The sequence below is a fragment of the Balaenoptera musculus genome, chromosome 10 (assembly GCF_009873245.2).
Source record: "Balaenoptera musculus isolate JJ_BM4_2016_0621 chromosome 10, mBalMus1.pri.v3, whole genome shotgun sequence".
NCBI lineage: Eukaryota > Metazoa > Chordata > Mammalia > Artiodactyla > Balaenopteridae > Balaenoptera > Balaenoptera musculus.
Window position 1 is genome coordinate 7,140,387 of NC_045794.1, and position 19,813 is coordinate 7,160,199.

The 19,813-nt window shown below is 39.4% G+C and overlaps 1 protein-coding gene across 3 annotated transcripts; it reads right to left on the reverse strand.

Annotated features, from left to right (window-relative positions):
• Positions 1–7,345: 7,345 nt before the first annotated feature.
• On the reverse strand, positions 7,346–19,801 carry NECAP1 (NECAP endocytosis associated 1). Of its 3 annotated transcripts, XM_036866465.1 has the most exons (8): positions 19,674–19,800; positions 13,547–13,647; positions 13,286–13,390; positions 12,515–12,596; positions 11,581–11,689; positions 11,300–11,483; positions 9,403–9,505; positions 7,346–9,076 (listed from the first exon to the last, which is right to left on the reverse strand). In XM_036866465.1, exons 1-8 carry the CDS (start codon positions 19,766–19,768, stop codon positions 9,028–9,030), a joined length of 828 nt encoding a protein of 275 aa, XP_036722360.1. In that variant the 5' UTR covers positions 19,769–19,800; the 3' UTR covers positions 7,346–9,027. The 3 variants fall into 3 exon arrangements, 2 of the variants coding, with proteins under 2 accessions (XP_036722360.1, XP_036722361.1); XR_005021543.1 differs by lacking the exon at positions 12,515–12,596 and having other exon boundaries at positions 19,674–19,799; XM_036866466.1 differs by lacking the exon at positions 12,515–12,596 and having other exon boundaries at positions 13,286–13,412; positions 19,674–19,801.
• Positions 19,802–19,813: the final 12 nt, after the last annotated feature.

The following is a 19,813-nucleotide window of genomic DNA, read 5'->3' on the forward strand; positions in this document are numbered from 1 at the left end:
AAAAAAAAAAGGAAGGTCATTATATAATGATCAAAAAGATATAACAATCATAAACATATATGCATTCAACATCAGAGCACCTAAATATATTAAGCAAATACTAACAGATCTGAAGAGAGAAACGGACAATACAATAATAGTAGGAGACTTCAATACCCCAATTTCAACAATGGATAGGTTATCCAGATAGAAAATCAAAAGGATACATTGGACTTCAACCCTACTTTAGACCAAGTGGACCTATAACAGACATATACAGAACATTCCTTCCAACAAAAGTGGACTACACATTCTTCTCAAGTGCAGAACATTCTCCAGAATAGATCATTTGTTAGACCAAAAAACAAGTCTCAGCGAATTTAAGAACGCTGAAATCATACCAAGTATCTTCTCCAAACACAATAGTATGAAACTAGAAATCAATAACAAAAGGAAAGCTGGAAAATGCACAAATGTATGGAAATTAACACACTCCTGAACAACCAATAGGTCAAAGAAATCGAGCAGAAAATCAAAAAATATCTTGAAACAAACAAAAATGGAAACACAACATACCAAAACCTATGCAAGGCTGCAAAAACAGCTCTAAAAGGGAAGTTTTTAGCAATAAATGCCTACATTAAGAAAAAAGGAAGATCTCAAATAAACAACCTCACTTTACACCTCAAGCAACTGGAAAAAGAAAAACAAACTAAGCCCAAAGTTAGTAGAAGGAATGAAATAACTAAAGTCAGAGTGAAAATAAATGAAACACAGACCAGAAAAACAATAGAAAAGATTAACAAAACTAAGAGCTGGTGTTTTGAAAAGATAAACAAAATTGACAAACCTTTAGTGAGACTAAGAAAAAAAGAGAAAAGACTCAAATAAATAAAATCAGAAATGAAATGAGGGACATTACAACTGATACTACAGAAATACAAAGGATCATGAGAGACTACTATGAAAAATTACATAGCAACAAACTGGATAACCTAGAAAAACAGAAAAATTCCTAGAAACATATAGCCTACCAAGACTGAAGCAGGAAGTAATAGAAAATCTGAACAGACCAATAACAAGTGAGTATACTGAATCAGTAATCACATACTTCCCAACAAAGAAAAGGCCAGGACGAGATGGTTTCACTAAATAATTCTACCAAACATTTTTAAAAATTAACAGCAATCCTTCCCAAACTCTTCCCAAAAATTCAAGAGGAGGGAACACTACCAAACCCATTTTACAAGGCCAGCATTACCTTGATACCAAAGCCAGATAAGGGTACAAGAAAAGGCCAATGTTCCTGACATATAGATACAAAAATTCTCAACAAAATTAACAAGCCAAATTCAACAGCACATTTAAAGGATCATACACCATGATCAAGTGGCATTCATCCCTGGGTTACAAGGATGGTTCAACATACAAAAATTATCAACTGTGACACACCACATTAATAAAATGAAAGGCAAAAATCACAGGATCATCTCAATAGATACAGAAAAAGCATTCAACTAATTATAACATTCTTTCACGATAAAAACTCTCAACAAATTGTGTAGAGAAGGAACATACCTGAACACAATAAAGGTCATATATGACAGGACCACAACTAACATCATACTCAATGATAAAAGGTTGAAAGCTTTTCCTCTAAGTTCAGAAAAAGGCAAGGGGGCCCACTCTCACCATTCCTACTCAACATAGTACTGCAAGTCCTAGTTAGACGAATCAAGTAAGAAAAAGAAATAAAAGTCATCCAAATCAGAAAGAAGTAAAATTGTCTCTGCAGATATGATCCTATATATAGAAAATCCTAAGAACTCCACCAAAAAACTGGTAGAACTAATAAATCAATTTAGTAAAGTTACAGGTTACAAACTAAACACATAAAAATCAGTCTCCTTTCTATATACTAACAGTGAAACACCAAAAAAGAAAGAAAATGATCCCATTCACAATAACATCAAAAACAATAAAATACTTAGGAATAAATTCAACTAAGGAAGTGAAATTTCTATATACCAAAAACTATAACTTAGATTAAAGAAACTGAAGGCACAAAAAAATGGAAATATATCCTGTGTTCATGGATTGGAAGAATTAATATTGCTAAAATGTCCATACTACTCAAGCCAAGTATAAATTCAACACAACCTCTATCAAAATTCCAATGGCATTTTTCACAGACATAGAAAAAATAATCCTAAGATTTGTGTGGAACTACAAAAGACCACAAAAAAGTAATAACCAAAGCAATCATGAGAAAAAAGAACAAAGCCAGAGGCATCACACTTCCTAATTTCAAATTATACTACAAAGCTATCATAATTAAAACATAAAAAAACTAGCATAAAAAGAGACACATAGACCAATGCAACTAAATAGAGAGTGCAGAAATAAACTCCTGCATTTACAGTCAACTAATATTTGACAAGGGAGCCAAGAACACTCAATGAGAAAGGACAGTCTTTTCAACAAAACTATGTGTTGCAAGAACTGGATAACCACATGCAGAAAAATGAAATTGGACCACTATCTTACACCACTCCCCAAAATTAACTCAAAATAGATTAAAGACTTAAACTAACACATGATACCATAAAATTCCTAGAAGAAAACATATGGAGGAAGCTCCTTGACATCAGTCTTAGCCACAATTTTTTAGATATCACACCAAAAGCACAAGCAACAAAAGCAAAAATCAGGAGGTGGGACTACATCAAACTAAAAAACTTCTGCACAGCAAAAGACACAATCAAAAAAAAAAGAAAGAAAGAAAGAAAAGACAACCTACGGAATAAGAGAAAATATTTGCAAACCATATATCTGATAAGAAGATAAGAAGTTAATATCCAAAATAGATAAAGAACTCATACAACTCAGTAACAAAACAAAACAAAAACTAAAAACAATCCAATTTTTAAAATGTGCAGAGGAACTAAACAGACATTTTTCTTAAGAAGACATACAAATAGTCCAAAGATCATTTTTTTAGAGTCACAAGCAGTTGACTGACTCAGTGTGACTCAAGACCACAAAGAAACCATTTCTAATTCACACTGTTCTGAGTCCTAGGGTTGGGGTCCAGGCTGGCAAGAATGATGCTTGGGACCCATTCCCATGAAAAGGTACTCAACATCACTAATCATCAGGGAAATGCAAATCAAAACCACAATGAAATATCACCTCACATCTATTAGAATGGTTATCATCAAGAAGACAAGAAGAGATAACAAGTGTTGGTGAGGATGTGGATCAAGGGGAACCCTAGCACACTCTTGGAGGGGATGAAAACTAGTACAGCCACTATGGAAAACAGTACGGAGTTTCCTCAAAAGATTAAAAATAGAACTACTATATGATCCAGCAATTCCACTTCTGGGTATATATCCAAAGGAAATGAAAGCAGGATATTGAAGAGATACATGCACTCCCATGTTTATTGCAGCATTATTCACAATAGCAAGGTATGGAAACAACCATAGGGTCCATTTGCAATGAATGGATAAAGAAGATGTGGTATACATATGTAAGAAAATATTATTCGGCCATAAGAAAGAAGGAAATCTTGCCATTTGCAATAACATGGAGAGACCTTGAGGTTATTATGCTAGGTGAGAAAAGTCAGAGAAAGACAAATGCTATATTTTATGATACCACTTATATGTGGAATCTAAAAAAGCCAAACTCATAGAAACAGAGAGTAGACTGGTGGTTACCAGAGGCTAGGAGGTGGAGGAATTGGGCAATGCAGTTTAAAGATGCAAACTTTCAACCAGTAGATAAGTTCTGGAGATCTAATGCATAGTACAGTCATTATAGGCATACCTTGGAGAAATCACAGGTCCAGTTCTAGACTACCAGAATAAAGCGAATATTGCAATAAAGCAAGTCACATGAATTTTTGGTTTCCCAGGGCATACCGAAGTTATGTCTACACTACACTGTAGTCTATTAAGTGTGCAGTAGTATTATGCCTTGAAAAACAATATACATACCTTAATTTTAAAATACTTTATTGCTAAAAAATGCTTTCCATCATCTGAGCCTGCAGCAAGTCATAATAGTAATGTCAAAGATCACTGATCACAGATCACCATAACAAATATAATTATGATGAAAAAGTTTGAAATATTGTGAGAATTACCAGAACATGACACAGAGACACAAAGTGAGCAAATGCTATTGAAAAATGGCACTGATAGATTTCCTGGATGAAGTGTTGCTACAAACTTTCAATTTGTGAAAAACATAGTATCTGCAAAGTGCAATAAAGCAAAGTTCAATAAAATGAGGTATGCCTGTATAGACATTATATTACCAACTTCCAAGTTGCTAAGAGATTAGATCTTAGTTGCTCTCACCACAAAAAAGAAATGACAATTACATGACATGACAGAAGTGTTAGCTAACACTTCGATAATTGCAATAAATGTATCACATTTTGTACACCTAAACATTTACAATGTTATATGTCAATTATATCCCCATAAAAATTAACTTTTTTAAAAAAGGAAAGGATCTCATCATTTTGCCCTTATACTTACCATGTTATTGCAATCCTAATAGCCAGAATTAAGATAGCCAGCCAAGCAGCAGTAGTAGAAGCAGTACTAACAGAGAATTTACCATACGCCAGGCTTTGTTCTAAGCACTTTAAATTTTTAACTTATTTTATCCTGACAATAACTCTATGAAGTAGGAACTATTATCTTCATTTTGCATACGAGGAAACCAAGGCAAACAAGGGTTAATTTGCCCAAGGTCAAAAAGCCGGTAAGTGGCAGACTAAAATTTTGTGCCAAGGCTGTCTGTCTCTTCCCAAATTCATGCTCATAACCACTCCTCTTTACTTCCCATTAATCACCTATTTTGGTGGGACTGGGGAAGGTGGGGGGGGTCATTAAAATCAATAAGTGTATTCCCCATTCATTCAAAGATTTATTTAAGTATTAAAGTCTGAAGAAAGTATTATTCTGTTCTTCATTTTCCACCTACCCAAACAGCTGTTTTTCTACATTCCCAACAAACTTTGGATCGGGTACATGCTTACTCCATAGATGAAATGTCCCTTGACAGTCTTCATTTATGTCTTCAGGTGTCTCCCCTGCCACCAGGAAATCTGAGCAGTAATTCCTACCGCTGTGCTAGAGTTGCTAGGGGAGCCCGTCCTCTAGTGGTCCCATGCTGATATGCAGCCAGTTAAAGCATTCACAGAAATTGCCCCAAAGACATTTTTTTACTATTATTAGGTGCAGTGGCAGAACACACATAAGACAAAAGAAAATATTAAAAAGCAAACAGAAACATTCATCGTTGGTCTTAATGCATTATTGTGTTTAATTGAGGGGATGACACTAGTCTTAGATTGATAGGGCAGAACATGAGGTCTCAAAGGACAATTATTTCACTCCTGACTGAGATGTAGACTTTAGTATACTAGAGCTTTTTAAAAAACATACCACCCCCATATCTTAATAACTTTCAAAAAGGGACTGAAAATGACAATTCTTATTCTGAAATAAATGCCATACAACATGGTTTCAACCATGGTTGCTGTGAAAACCACACCACGCCTATACATTCCCCAGGCTTAAGGGACTTGAAAGTAAATGTAATCCTCTTCCTTTTTCCTTTCTTTCTCAAGAGAATATGTGATTGATGGGGAGCTCCTGAGTATAAGTTCTAGTCAAAAACCATATGTATCTTCCTCATGTACAGTTAAGAGGCAATAACAGAAATGACTTTTTTTAAAAAGCTAAAAAAAAAGCTAAATATAACCAAGTGCAATCTTAGCCAGTTGTAATAACTGAGATCAGAAAGTAAGCTACCAGATTTATCAGCAGCTGCGCTACATGATATCCAGTTTTCCTTTTCCCAGGCCATAGCGTCTATGTATCAAAGTAAAATTTGTCTTCAATGCTACTTTCTTGGGCCCTAATATTAACTGACTCTGGAGCATATAAATGAGACCTTCTGCAACTATAACAAAGCATATAAGGAATACTTATGTCCTGTAGCTAGGAACAACCAAAATGAGAATGAGTGAAAAAGGAAAAACCCAACTTTCTGATGTCTAGTCCCTCTTCACTGAAATCACTGTTAATTCAACAAGTATATATTTATGGCATATGGAAAGTATTGAGTAGATAAAAATGAAGACATGGTCCTTATATCAAAGAGCTTACAAACTAGTAAGAAGAGAATTTCAACAGCAACCCCAAAAAACAACGGAGATCACCTTTCAGACTGAGGGGATAAGTAACGTTTCATGAAGCAGCACTTGAGCTTTCCAGGATGGGAAGGATTTCACCAGGCAGGTAGAGAGGGAAGGAATTCTAGGCAGAGGGAATTGCAAGCACTCAATGCCCATGTTGCTGATGGCATCTGCAGAATGACAAGTGTGCAGGAGCAGACTGAAAGGGAAAATTGCGAGCTGAGGATGAAATGGTACTTTGGACTTTAACCTGTAAGCAAAGGAAAATTATTAAAGGTAATCAATGAGTAGGGGAGGAAAGGGCATGAGCAGGGTTTGGTTTCAGGAAGATTATTCTGGTGGCAACGTGTAAGCTGAACTAGGGCTGAGAAAGCTAGAGGCAAGCCAACTACCTAGAAGGTTATCCTAATGGAAGAAGTGAGGAGTAATAAAAGCTCACATGACAACCGTGAAGGCAGATGTCAATGTCTAACCAAGGGGGTTGAGCTGGAAAAATTATTATCTGCATCTTCAGCCCAAAAAACCCCCCTGCAGTTTAGGATACATGTTTATCCATGATAGTGCCTCACAACCTCACTAATGATAAGAAAGGCCATGGTTGGGGAAGCCATCCAAGCCCTTCCCTGGGAGGGCAAATGGGGGAGGTGTATCAGAATCTCTGGAGAGAGCAGTATGTTATTTTAAATTGGAAACAAAAAAAGAAAAAAAAAAAAAAAGCAGCAGCACCCATATCATTCTGATTCATTTCCTGTGACAATCACTGAATGAGAACTCCAAGATCCTTCTGGCTTCTAAAGTCTGTAACTCTCACTTTGGTTCTATCTCATGCATTGATTCCCTTCATTTATGCTGACCATAGTTCTGGGATATGAAAGGTGGCCTAGATCACAAAGATAATTCGAAGCAAATGAAATTAACTGTACCAGCAAATAAATAATAAATACAAATGATCTCGACAAGGAGCCTCTGTGGGTTTAGAAACATGAGGACAGAGGTCTAGCCTTAACCTCTTAAAACCTCCATTTCTTGAAAATGAGTAATAGATATAAAATGTCCTTTTATTACCTACTGGCCACCTATATTGGGTCAATTAAATAAAAAAGATAATGAAACAGGCAAATAGAAAGATAAAAGAGACACTACCTCTTTCCATATTTTTAATTACCATTATTGCACCAATACAGCATACATATGCTCTATATACATATATCTGAAAGTTCATTTTCAATTTTTCAGCAATTCAAATACATAATATATTATCATCTTGAGAATACAAAGAACACAACATAGAGGAAGATTGAGAAAATAGGCTCCCAGTAGTTAGTCACTAGTGATTCTACAGGCTTTCCTTTTAGTGTTTTCTATTGGAATTTTTAAATGTCCTGCCATGGCTCTGCAAGAATAGAGCTGCCTGGAACGGGAAGTAATGGAAAAAAAAATGGACCCAAAGTTAAAAAGAGTCAAGAAGGAAATCCAAGAGAGAGAATCTATTTTGAAACTAAATATAAGGACTCCCTTCAGCCAGAGGGTACACATCCACATAGGTGCTAAGGGAAGAAGTGAGATCCTCCCATTTCACTCTCAAAATTGCCCCTTAGCAGACAAAGTAGCTGGTGCCAGCTCACCTAAGAGCGGGACCGCTTCACAGCATTGTAAAAGGAATGGTGGGTAGAGGGAGGGAAAGTGGTGGGGGGCAACTTGCTTCTGAGATACTCCTGGTGATGGGTATTGCAGCCGTCATTTGGGCAAAACCTAGCACAGCTAAAGCCATGGCTCTCCAGCTTGCTTCATAAATGATGGTACATGTAACAGCAGCTTTCTGTTGAAGAGCTGGTGGACTGAAAAAATAAATGTGTATGAAAAGGAGCCAGATACCCAGGCAGCAAGGTAATGTGGGTACTGAACAAGAGTTAAGTGCTTTCAACCTCTCTGCTCTACAAATTAGGTTAAAAACTCTAAACCCTTTAACTTTAGGACAAATAATGGGGCCATTACAAAGTAACGCTGTGCTTCAAATGCAGCAACTAGATGGAGCTGCAAGAAAGTAACTGCTTCTCTAGAATATAAGTAGGAAAACATAGTCCCTTGAACCTCCTTCATCCAAGAGACACCCACTGATCAGAGATGCTGCACTATTCCACAAAAGAAGAGTGGGGTGCCACCAACACAACCCTCTTGTCACAGGAAGAGACATGTAAACACACTAGACACTAGAGGGTCAGGGGGCTGCACCCAGCACTGGATGTTCACTGAATAAGACAAGCCTGAGGGAGGATATACAGCAGAGACCCAGCAAACAGGTCTTTCTTCACACCTACCCCTATCAAAATTCTGAATCTGTAAACACTGTGATCAGTCTGTCCATTTTTAGAGTCTTCAGTTAATGGAAAAGGAAGTTCTGAGGTTTTTGTCTCCCCTGAAATTGCTAAACAGAGCTTCACAAAGAGGTACACAAGGGTCATGAGATGATTCTGAAAAAAGTTAAAGAATTTAAAGATGGAGAAAATTTTACAGATGTTGGAGGTTATTTCCCCACCAAAGAGACCCTGGCCTTTAGAGCCCTGCAAAAGTCAGCCACAAGTATCAGAAGACCCACTATGCCCCTGCCCTGATAGTGAACAGGAGATAAGAAATACTTTCTCGGCTGTACAGCAAGGAACACCGGGGAGTGACACACCAGCCTGAACGCAATGGAGAAGCTATGAAAACAACCGTTCAATAATTTTGCTTCTGGGGAGGGAAGGGGTTCCGAGCTCCCCTCAGATTGGTGCCCTCAAGGTCATTGTGATTCTTCAAGTCTGTCCTTAACGTCCTGCCGGTGCTCCTCAGAACTGGACCCAGTTGGACGGCTGTGGTGCCTGGTTTGGAACAGAGCTGTGAGACAGAACAGAGAGATAGCCAAAGGCATATTAGGATAGGGACTCCATCCTTAACAGTAAGAAATTTCTGCCCAGAATTCCTGAAACTGTACTTCACAGCAATTCTACTTACCAAGGCCTGAGATATTCCACTCAAGCTTCATGCTACAGCTTTCTTATCCCACCATCCCCAGCACTCCTATACTTCCTTACCTAGAATTCCTGCTGAAGACTCTATATGACCTACAAATGCCCTGCTTTCCCAGATCAGAGACTTCATTTGACTGTACATACATCATCAATACCCTGGTTGAGAGTATGCTGGTTTCCCTATGCTAATACCTGGATGCAGTGCTAAAGTCACCCCACAAGTCACTGCTTGCAGAAACTGGAGCTGGTGCTGGTGTCGTTACAGGAGCAGGAGAATCCAAATCTAAAAGGATATCTGAATACAAGGTAAGAGAAGAAATAAGAAAAGGGGAAACAGAATAAAAATTTTAGAAACAAAAACTTATGTTCACACAAAAACCTATACGTAAATGTTCACAGTGACTTTGTTTGTAACAGCCAAAAACTGGAAACAACCCAGATGCTTTTCCATGGGTGATGATTAAACATACTGTGGTACATCCATACCATGGAATACTACTCAGCAATAAATAGGAACAAACTGTTGCTATATACAACTTGATGACTCTCAAGGGAATCATCCTGAGTGGGAAAAGTCAATCCCAAAGGTTATATACTATATGGTTCCATTTAGGTAACATTCCTGAAGTGACAAAATTAGAGATGGAGAACAGATTAGTGACTGATTGCTGAGAGTTAGGGATTGTGGGGAGAGGCAAAGAGGTGTGGCTATAAGGGATCCTTGTCATGGTGGAACTGTTCAGTATCCTGACCATGGTGGTGGATCCAGGAACCTACACATGACAAAACTGCACAGAACGACAGCCGACCCTTGAACGACATGGGTCTGAACTGCGTGGGTCCACTTACTCAGGGATTTTTTTTCAATAAACACTCACTACAGTACTACGTGATCTGTGGTTGGCTGAATCTGCAGATTTGGAACCGCAGATACAGAAGGACAACTATGAAGTTATACACAGATTTTTGACTGCATGGGGGGGTGGGCAGGGAGGAAGTGGTCAGTGCACCTGAGCCCTGCACTGTTCAAGGGTCAACTGCACACACAAATGAGAATACGTAAAAACGACGAAATCTAAGTAAGATGATGAGATGGTCTCAATGTCAATTTTGCAAAATGTTGAGGGTAACTGGGTAAAGGGTATGTGGGATTTCTTTGTATTATTTTTTACAACTGCATGTGAATCTACAATTATCAAGTTTAGTTTTAAAAAATAAAAATAAATAAACCTTAGATACTATCCTCAGTGCCTTCTGGCAACACTTACCAAAAGAAGTAGCCTATAACCACTTTTACCTCAAAAATTCCAGAAAGAGAAAGTTTGCTCTTAGCAATCAATTACAAATGATTAATGATATAATTTAAAACTTAAATTATGTTAAATTATAATTAACTAATTAATGATATAACTTAAAACTCCCAGATTCTAATACTAGGTTCTCTAAACCTAGGAAAATTCCTTCCCAAGTTCTAATTTCTCATCTTTTAAATGGAAATAACTATATCTATTCTTTTTTCCCACCAGACGGTAAAGAAAAACGAAAATGTACTCATAAACCCAGATGTCGTCTCATTTCCTCTCATTGCCCTTGTGAAGAAATGGAACGGATTAAGAAATGACATTCACTGAACGGCTACTATATTCCAAGAACTGGGCTAGGTGCCATCACTTCATTTCACCCTCACAGTCTTGGGGTAGTTTTACATCTCCATTTTACAGGTAAGGATACTGAGACTCAAAGAAATTAAATAATGTTACCCAACACATTCAGATAAAAAGTAGCAGAGCCATGACCAAAATCTTGGTCCATCTGACTCGCAGGCCCACTAGCATCTCTGTCACCAAGGTACAGTGAAGGAAACAGTCTTCTCAATATCTACTCATTTTCAGCCAAAGAACCACCCAGAACCATGACTCTCAGCTCACTAGAAAAGCTTCAATGCCTTGCTAGAGGCTTCCAGAATCACCTTGTCAGTGTCAAGCACCATTTAACAGCAAAACCATCGACACTCTCCTTGGCAAATAGGTGTTACCCAGTTAAACCCTAAGATATGATTTCTCAAGGTTAAAGTGCTAGAGAGAGTTACCTGCATCAGTACCTCCATGACTGGATTTTGGTACGGGCGGTGGAGTGACATGATTGCTGATGGCAACTGAGGAGGACGGTGGGGGAATTGTGACTCTGCCTCCAGGCGGTGGTGGGAGTAAGCTTAGGCCCCCAGTCGCTGTAGTCTTGGGCCTAGAAGCACCTCCTTTCTTGGTTGTGATGTTCTACAAAAAAAAAAAAAAAGAAGCAGAGTGAGAAAAGAAAAAGAGCAAGTCACAGGCTTATGGAAATACAAGGAGGGGTGGGGGGAACCATACTCACCCCAATACTCAACTTGATGGTCTGCCCTTCCTTGAAACCCAGATCCAACTTGGGACGATTATCCATTTCCTGAGATTCTTTGGAAATCTCAGATTCCTGCTTTACCCACCTTCAGTAAAAGAGTAAGTTATTTTAATTGGGATTCCCTGAAAGCGGAGTCTGACACACAAATTTGAGTGTAGCTAATTTATGTGAAACATGATTCCAGAAAGTAGAGTAAGGGAACATGAGATGTGAGAAAGGAAAGGAAGAAAAGCCAAGAAAGGGCAACTGGGGTTCAATACCGCTGAGGAACCATTCAAAAGGCATATTAAACTTGTCCCTCCAAAAGAGGGCACTTAGCCACCAATTCCCATCCCCCATGGTTGAGGGCGGCCCCTGAGGGGGTGTTAATTCCTCAGTCCTTCCAGGTTGCCCCCCTTGCTAACTGGCTGGCCTGCCACAGTTTCAGGAAGTCCTAAGGCAGAAAAGCCTGCGCTTGAGGTAGGAAGCCAACAGCGTGCATGGTGCTGTCCACCACAGCTGAGCCAAGATCGAATGGGCTGAAGAAGTACTGCAACAGGCACTAAACATGTCAGCTACATGGAGTAAGAAAACTGGCACATAACTCCCCACATATCTCACAGACAGCCCTGCTGTTACTGTTATGCCTCCTTCAGCCACCTAAAAGCAAGGGCAAATTCCCCAGAGGCATAAACAAAAGCCCCATCTCAAACCACTGTACAAGGGATTAAAAACATATTCTAGCTATAAGGAAAGGATAGAACAGATACAAATATAATGTAAGAAAACAGAGTGAATGGGAAGATTTATATTCACGTGAACTAGTTTACCAAGTAAAGAAACCAGGAGGTAAGAGAGATAGTGCCCACTCAACTGAGGAGCAGCATTCCCCAAACATTTAACCTGGTAACTAAAGACAAGCTTCACTCACTTGAAGTGATCTTGCAAAGAGACATTAAAGTCAAAGGCATCACCCCGATCTGAGAAGCCAATGCCAATGAAAGCACTACGCCCTGTGAAAAAGACAGGAATCTTCAGAACAGGAAGTATCCCTTAGGGCAAACTCTATCCAATGAAAATATCAATGTAATATTTACCCTAACTAGATAACATCTGTGAATGTGAAATATTTTCTCATGGACCAGGGATCGGCAAACTGCATGCAGCCCATGGGCCAAATGCTGCCAGAGCTTGTTCCTGTAAATAAAGTTTCACTGGAACAAAGGCACACCAGTTTGTTTACATACCATCCATGGCAGCGTTCACATTACATCAACAGAACTGAGTAGTTGCAAGAGATCATTTGGCCCACAAAACCTAAAATATTTATTATCTGTGTATTTACAGAAAAAATTTGCCAACCTCTGATTGGAGAAAAGATGACTGCCGTAAACACATTTGATGTAAGATAGTCCCACAAAAAACCACCACAACAATGAAGAGGCAATATGTGTCAATTCTTTGGTTAGATAAACATTTTGATTTATTTACGTCTACTTTTAATAACCACATCTTGGAACTTGTGTTCATATCTATTACAAACATGTTAATCCTTCTCCTTTAGCAACTAGAATTAACTTTGGACAAAGGGGAGGAAAAATTTAGTAAACTGAAGTAAGATAAATGCATTGGGGCACACTTCTGTTGAACTGCATTAACTATTTTCCTAACCTCAACCCATTCAAAATCCCTGATCCCTTACCAGTACCATCCTGGATCCGGATTACAAAGTAGCGGCTGGAATCTGTCACTGTCTCCACAGCAATACCAGGATATTGTTCTACTGGTGCTTGAGCAAAGAGCTCCCCTGACAGGTAAGGAAAAGACTTCTTTGAGCAAAGGAAACAAACATTTGAAACTCAATTAACAAGTATTTCCATGCCAGTCCCCAATTTGAAGGTATTTATAAAAGAACACCAAACCAATATCCTTAATATGTTAGAGAGTCACCAGCACAGATTACCTGAAACTTTATCCTCAAGTTTGATATAAGCGATCTTCCCTTTTGAAGTGATTCGGAGGCGACCAGTCCAATCAGGTTGATCTAATTTCCAGTCAGATGCCCTAGGATAGGAAAATGGAGAAGCCTCAGGCCTCGGGTCAACGTCTTTAATACACTAAAAACCTACGCAGGATCATTTGCCATATTTCTATTTCCCTCTTCTGAACTGCTTACTCTTTCTACGTATTAAATAATCAAAAGACTAACTCATGATTCTCTCTATACAGATGCCTCATGTTACACACAGTCCAAAGCAAACAGAAGGTTACTACTGAAGTCCAAAAAGCATCAATAAAAGTATATAAAAGTACAAAAAGGGCTTCCCTGGTGGCGCAGTGGTTGAGAATCTGCCTGCCAATGCAGAGGACACGGGTTCGAGCCCTGGTCTGGGAGGATCCCACATGCCGCGGAGCGACTGGGCCCGTGAGCCACAATTGCTGAGCCTGCGCGTCTGGAGCCTGTGCTCCGCAACAAGAGAGGCCGCGATAATGAGAGGCCCGCGCACTGCGATGAAGAGTGGTCCCCACTTGCCACAACTAGAGAAAGCCCTCGCACAGAAATGAAGACCCAACACAGCCATAAATAAATAAATAAAACTTAAAAAAAAAAAAAAAAAAGTACAAAAAAAAGCAATTTAAAAATTTATCACAATGACACTATTTTATATAATACTGTAGATGGTATTTTATATAATAGTGTTTTGCTGATCAGGGAACAACAAAGTCTACTAAATGAAATATATTAGGTAACAGAAGCCTCCCAAATCCCTAAACATATTATCTTTCACTGAATTCAACCAATATTTACAGAGTGTGTATTAAGTTGCAGGTACTGTTCTAGGTACTTGGGATACAAGATGGAACCAAATTTAAAGCCGTCATGAAGCTTTCATTCTAATAGAAGACAGATAATAAAAAAGAAGCAATAAATAAGTAAAATAATTAACATCTCAGAAGGTGATAACTGCTACGGTAAAAAGAAAATGCAGAGGCAGAAAAGGGAGATCGGGAGGGTCGTGGGAGAATGAACATGTTGCAGCATTCAAAAGATGTGGCACATATATACAATGGAATATTACTCAGCCATAAAAAGAAACGAAATGGAGGTATTTGTAGTGAGGTGGATGGAGTTAGAGTCTGTCATACAGAGTGAAGTAAGTCAGAAAGAGAAAAACAAATACAGTATGCTAACACATATATATGGAATCTAAGGGGGAAAAAAAAAAAAAAGGTCATGAAGAACCTAGTGGCAAGATGGGAATAAAGACACAGACCTACTAGAGAATGGACTTGAGGATATGGGGAGGGGGAAGGGTAAGCTGGGACAAAGTGAGAGAGTGGCATGGACATATATACACTACCAAATGTAAAATAGATAGCTAGTGGGAAGCAACCGCACAGCACAGGGAGATCAGCTCGGTGTTTTGTGACCACCTAGAGGGGTGGGATAGGGAGGGTGGGAGGGAGGGAGATGCAAGAGGGAAGAGATATGGGAACATATTGTATATGTATAACTGATTAACTTTGTTATAAAGCAGAAACTAACACACCATTGTAAAGCAATTATACTCCAATAAAGATGTTAAAAAAAAAAAAAAGGGTGGTCAAGGTTAATAAGGCAGGCCTTATTAACAAGGTGAAATGTGAGCAAAAATGTGAAGGAAGTGAGAGTTACCCATGCAGATATCTGGAGGAAAACCATTCCAGATGTAGGAAACAGCTAGTGCAAAGATGCTAAGATAGGAGCATGCCTGCCATTATCTGCCCTCAAGCAAGGAGGCCACTGTGGTTAGAATAAAGAGATGAAGTGGGAGAGCTAACTGAGGGACAGGTCATGTAGGGTTTTATAAGCCATTGTAAGAACTCTGGCTTTTACTGTGAGTGAAAAAGAAGCCATTTAAGAAGAGGTGTGGCTTCCCTGGTGGCGCAGTGGTTGAGAAACTGCCTGCCAATGCAGGGGACACGGGTTCGTGCCCTGGTCTGGGAAGATCCCACATGCCACGGAGCAGCTAAGCCTGTGAGCCACAACTACTGAGCCTGCGCGTCTGGAGCCTGTGCTCCGCAACAAGAGAGGCCGCAATAGTGAGAGGCCCGTGCACCGCGATGAAGAGTGGTCCCCTCTTGCCGCAACTAGAGAAAGCCCTCGCACAGAAACGAAGACCCAACACAGCCATAAATAAATAAATAAATAAATAAAATTTAAAAAAAAGAAAAGAGTGAATGGCAGGATTAGCTTCCTTTAAAAAAAAAAAAAAAAAAAAAAAAAAAAAAGAAGAGGTGTGACATGATCTCCCTTTTAGTTTAAGAGGATTACTTTGCTATCATAGCAGAGATGCAGCAATATGAACACTGAAGCAGGGGGATTAGTTAAGAGACTACTGTACTAATCTAGGAGAGTCACGATGGTGACTAGGAAGAGAAAGGAGCAGAAGTGGCTAGACTGTGGATATATTTAATGTAAGGCAGCGGGATTTTCTAATGGAATGGATTTGAGGTAGAAGAGAAAGAGAGACATCAAAGATAAAATCAAGGATGACTCCAAGGTTTTTAGCCTGAACAGAGGAATTGCCAATAATTGAGATGAGGAAGGCTACAAGTAGAGCAAGTCTGGGAAGAAAGATCAGGAGTTCAGTTTTGGCTATGTTGAGTCTGAGATGTCTTACAGATTTTCAAGAGGAGATACAGAGTATGTGTTTGAATATATGAATCTGGACTTCAGGAAGGACTTGTGGATTAGAGATACAAATGTCCATGGGAACAGTACAAACACTGAATCCTTATGATCTGTGTTATAAATGAATCTGAATGAAATCTAAGACATTATTTAAACATGAAACAATTTTACAAAACATTGTATTTGTGATTTTGTTTTGCCAGCAGTGTGGAAAAGGGAGGGCAAATAAAAGTCAGTAATAACTCATCCCAAAAAAAAAAAAAAAACTCATCCCTTGGGAATCTGAATAAAAATAAGTTTCACAAGATGATAAGCAAATGGTGGAAAGGAAGAAATGAAAATTTAAATTAGGACAAGTTCTGAATAGGATTTACAAGATAAAACCTTTGTCACACCCTTCTCTCTTGATGTCCCGCCTCAAAGACCCTCAAGTACCTGAATCTGATCCAGATTAGAGCAAGCTCTAGAGGTCCCTGTCTATGAAATTTTTTTAATGAGCCGTTACTTATTCCACTATACCGCCATGAGCTAGACATAGTGGAAATGGGCTACTGAAAATATTAGGAACAAGCCTACTAGACACGCTTCTTTGGACAGCTTCCTAGGCTTATTTGTGTGTCTGGTGGCCAATATTTAACAAATCCTCAGTAAATGAATGGATACTCATGGCAGCAGTTTCCCTCAGCCCTGAGCCTTACCTCCTCTGCCACTCCCCTGACCTACCCTGAGGAACTCTTGGTTTTACTGATCTTCTAAACCAACCTCACAAATTTTCATCTACCTTGGCAATAAGTCTTATAGCAGCTGTATGGAATAGGCATAAAAGTCTACCACCTCTCTCTAAATGAAGAAATAGACAATAACACACTAAGTAACAATCCCTAACTTCAAAGTCCAGCATTCTTTTCATTACATTAAAACACACTATAGGGTTTAATACTGATTTAGCTGAGGAGGAGGGTAATGATGAATAAAAAAAAGTTTTATAGGTTGGGAAACCATTTTCTAACCATTTATAAGTTTTGCATCAACCTAAATTCCGTAAGTCTGGTCAGTGAAAGTCTGGGAAGCAACAGCTTATGCTAAGTGAACCAAAGTCAATTATTCCCTCTCATCTTACTAGTCACTCAAAGAAAGCATTTCTCCTGCTTCCTACAAAGTCCAGTTTTTCCTTTAATGGCAGCCTAGAGAACAAATCATGCTCATAATGTAAAATGGACACAGACAAAAAGGGAGAAAAGTAGTATTTATCAAGCACCTGTTCCAGGCATTATGCCCATTCTTGTGAAAATTGAGAGGATCTCACAAAGTAAGTAATATTATATCCATTTCTACAGACGAGGAAACTAAAGTTCGAAAGAGTTAAGTGACTTGCCAAAGGTAACCCAGCAAATAAATGAGAATCACAATTCAAACTCAGTTCTGCTCTCTTCACTGACTAAGAGTGGTTGATGTAAAAAGCCTCTTGTAAGATAAGATGACAATAATAAGCATGGAAAACACAGAATGACAAAAAGAAAAAGGGTAAAAGAGGAGAATTAAGAAATTGCTTTGATGGCTCAATGCAGTTAATTGACATAAGGATAAAGGATAAACCAGAAGTGAAGACAGAGAAAGCAGATGGGTGAGAGAAGCTTCAAGCTTTTAAAAAGCTTTAAGTAGAAGAAAAAGAACAGAACCTCACTTCAACGTGTATCATATCCTTTAGGAAGTCTCAACGCGTAAAGTTGGAGGTCATGAGCTATTTTACCTTATTTCACAGCTCAATCAATGCTAATTTAAATGTAATCTACTAATTTCTTTAAGTCAACATTTACAGAGTCTCCACCATGTGCCAGAAACTGTGCTAGACCCTAGGAATATAAAGTTTAAAAAGACCTCAAGTTGTTCACAGTCTAGTCTGGAGAACTGGGAGACCAAACAATCAATGAGAATGCAGAAGGAAGAGCTCTGTGATAAAGACAAGCCCAGGTGCTATGGAAGCACCAAGAGCACACCTAAGCCAGAATGGAAGGTCAAGGAGGGCTCGCCAAAGAAGGAGAGTTCTCAACTGACGCACACGTATTAGTACCTGTGACTACCATCAAAAAGCATGCAGAGTCTTATTCATGGTCAATCTGGAGTATGATTGAAAGCTTGAAATCAGGACTACCTCTTTGCCAAAAGGTACAACCCACAGGGTCTAGTGCACAGGTCAGCAAGCAGAAAGATACTGATTCACGATGAATGAACCTCTGATAACGAGGCAAAACATTGGACACAGGGAGAAAATAACTTTTCAGCCGAGGTAATAATAAATGCCAAGAGGAAAATCCTGATGGTGATGTGAGTCAGAGAGAGAAATCAAACCAGTATCTCATATTTATATACTGCTTTACTGTTTTCCTAAATTCTTTTTAGGAAATTTACCTTAAATTCTTTTTCATATTTATTGTATGATTTCATTTAACCCTCTAAAAACTTCTACAAGGTACCTAGCTAGAGCAGGTTTTATTACCACCTTTTTTTTTTTTTCTATTTTACAGATGAGAAAACTGAGGCTTGGAGAGGCTAAGAGACTTGTCTCAAATCATACAGCTGTAAAGTCGCGAGGGCTCACACTCATATTTTTTAACATGCAACCCAGTGAGTTACATGTGAACTCTTTGGACTACATGACTTGGTGACTTCCTACAGCATACTCAGACCCTCCCAGTCATTGGATTACAAGGTGGTTAGTCAGCCCTCCAGTGAAAATGCTGCCTTAACTCTGGAAGTAAAAGCTATAGGCGAAATGGAGAGAAGGGGGTAGGGAAGAAAGATTGAAAATACTACAGTATCACCAAGAAAACATATTGAAAAGAGACAGACCGGACAACCATTGGAAAACTTAGGATCATAACCTTTGCCCACTGGCAAAAGAGCTGAAAGGAAAAACCATATGGTGGATGATGAGATTTGGTGACAAGACGGAACAGCACAAGAGACAAATTAGCTCATCCAGAGAGGGGCCAACGACACAAAGATTACCCACAAATACGCACGAGGTACTGGAAATGGGGGGCGGGGACAGACAGCGAGGGGAAGATGAGGGTGACAAGCTAAAGGACGCAGGGAAGAGCGAAGGAAAGGTGACTGGTGATAGAGCAGACACGACTGGAAACGGATGGAGAGCAAAGGGGTAACCCAGAGGGGGTCCGGGGGAGGAGGGGTGGGAGAATGCAGGATAGTCATTTTTTTAAGCGGCGGAAACAAGGATGACAGCAGTCCAGAGTGGGGGAAGAGCAGGAGGACAGGGTGACAACAACCCAGGTGGGGAGCCTAGCAAGGTGACAACCCAGAGGTGGCAGTGGCAGGCACGGGCAGCGTGCTACTGAGGAGCAAAGTGTCAGCCCCGACCGGGTACGCGCGTGCCGCAGTACCTCGGGGTTAGTACCTGTAACCGCGGTTGGAGGCCCGGGGCGGAATCCGGTAGACGCTGACGTCGGGCTTCACACACAGAACAGACTCGTACTCCAACTCGGCCGCCATCTTAGCTCTGCTCGCCGCCCAGCTGGGGGCGCGGCGTCAGCACGG

What these genes read in the sequence shown, in the direction of transcription:
- NECAP1 (XM_036866465.1), bottom strand. Translation starts at nt 19,768, where the DNA reads ATGGCGGCCGAGTTGGAGTACGAGTCTGTTCTGTGTGTGAAGCCCGAC. An exon ending in GCCTCCAACCGCGGTTACAG is followed by an intron (nt 13,648 to 19,673) that starts GTACTAACCCCG and finishes TTCCTATCCTAG; the next exon opens with GGCATCTGACTGGAAATTAG. An exon ending in CCGGATCCAGGATGGTACTG is followed by an intron (nt 12,597 to 13,285) that starts GTAAGGGATCAG and finishes TCTTTTTCACAG; the next exon opens with GGCGTAGTGCTTTCATTGGC.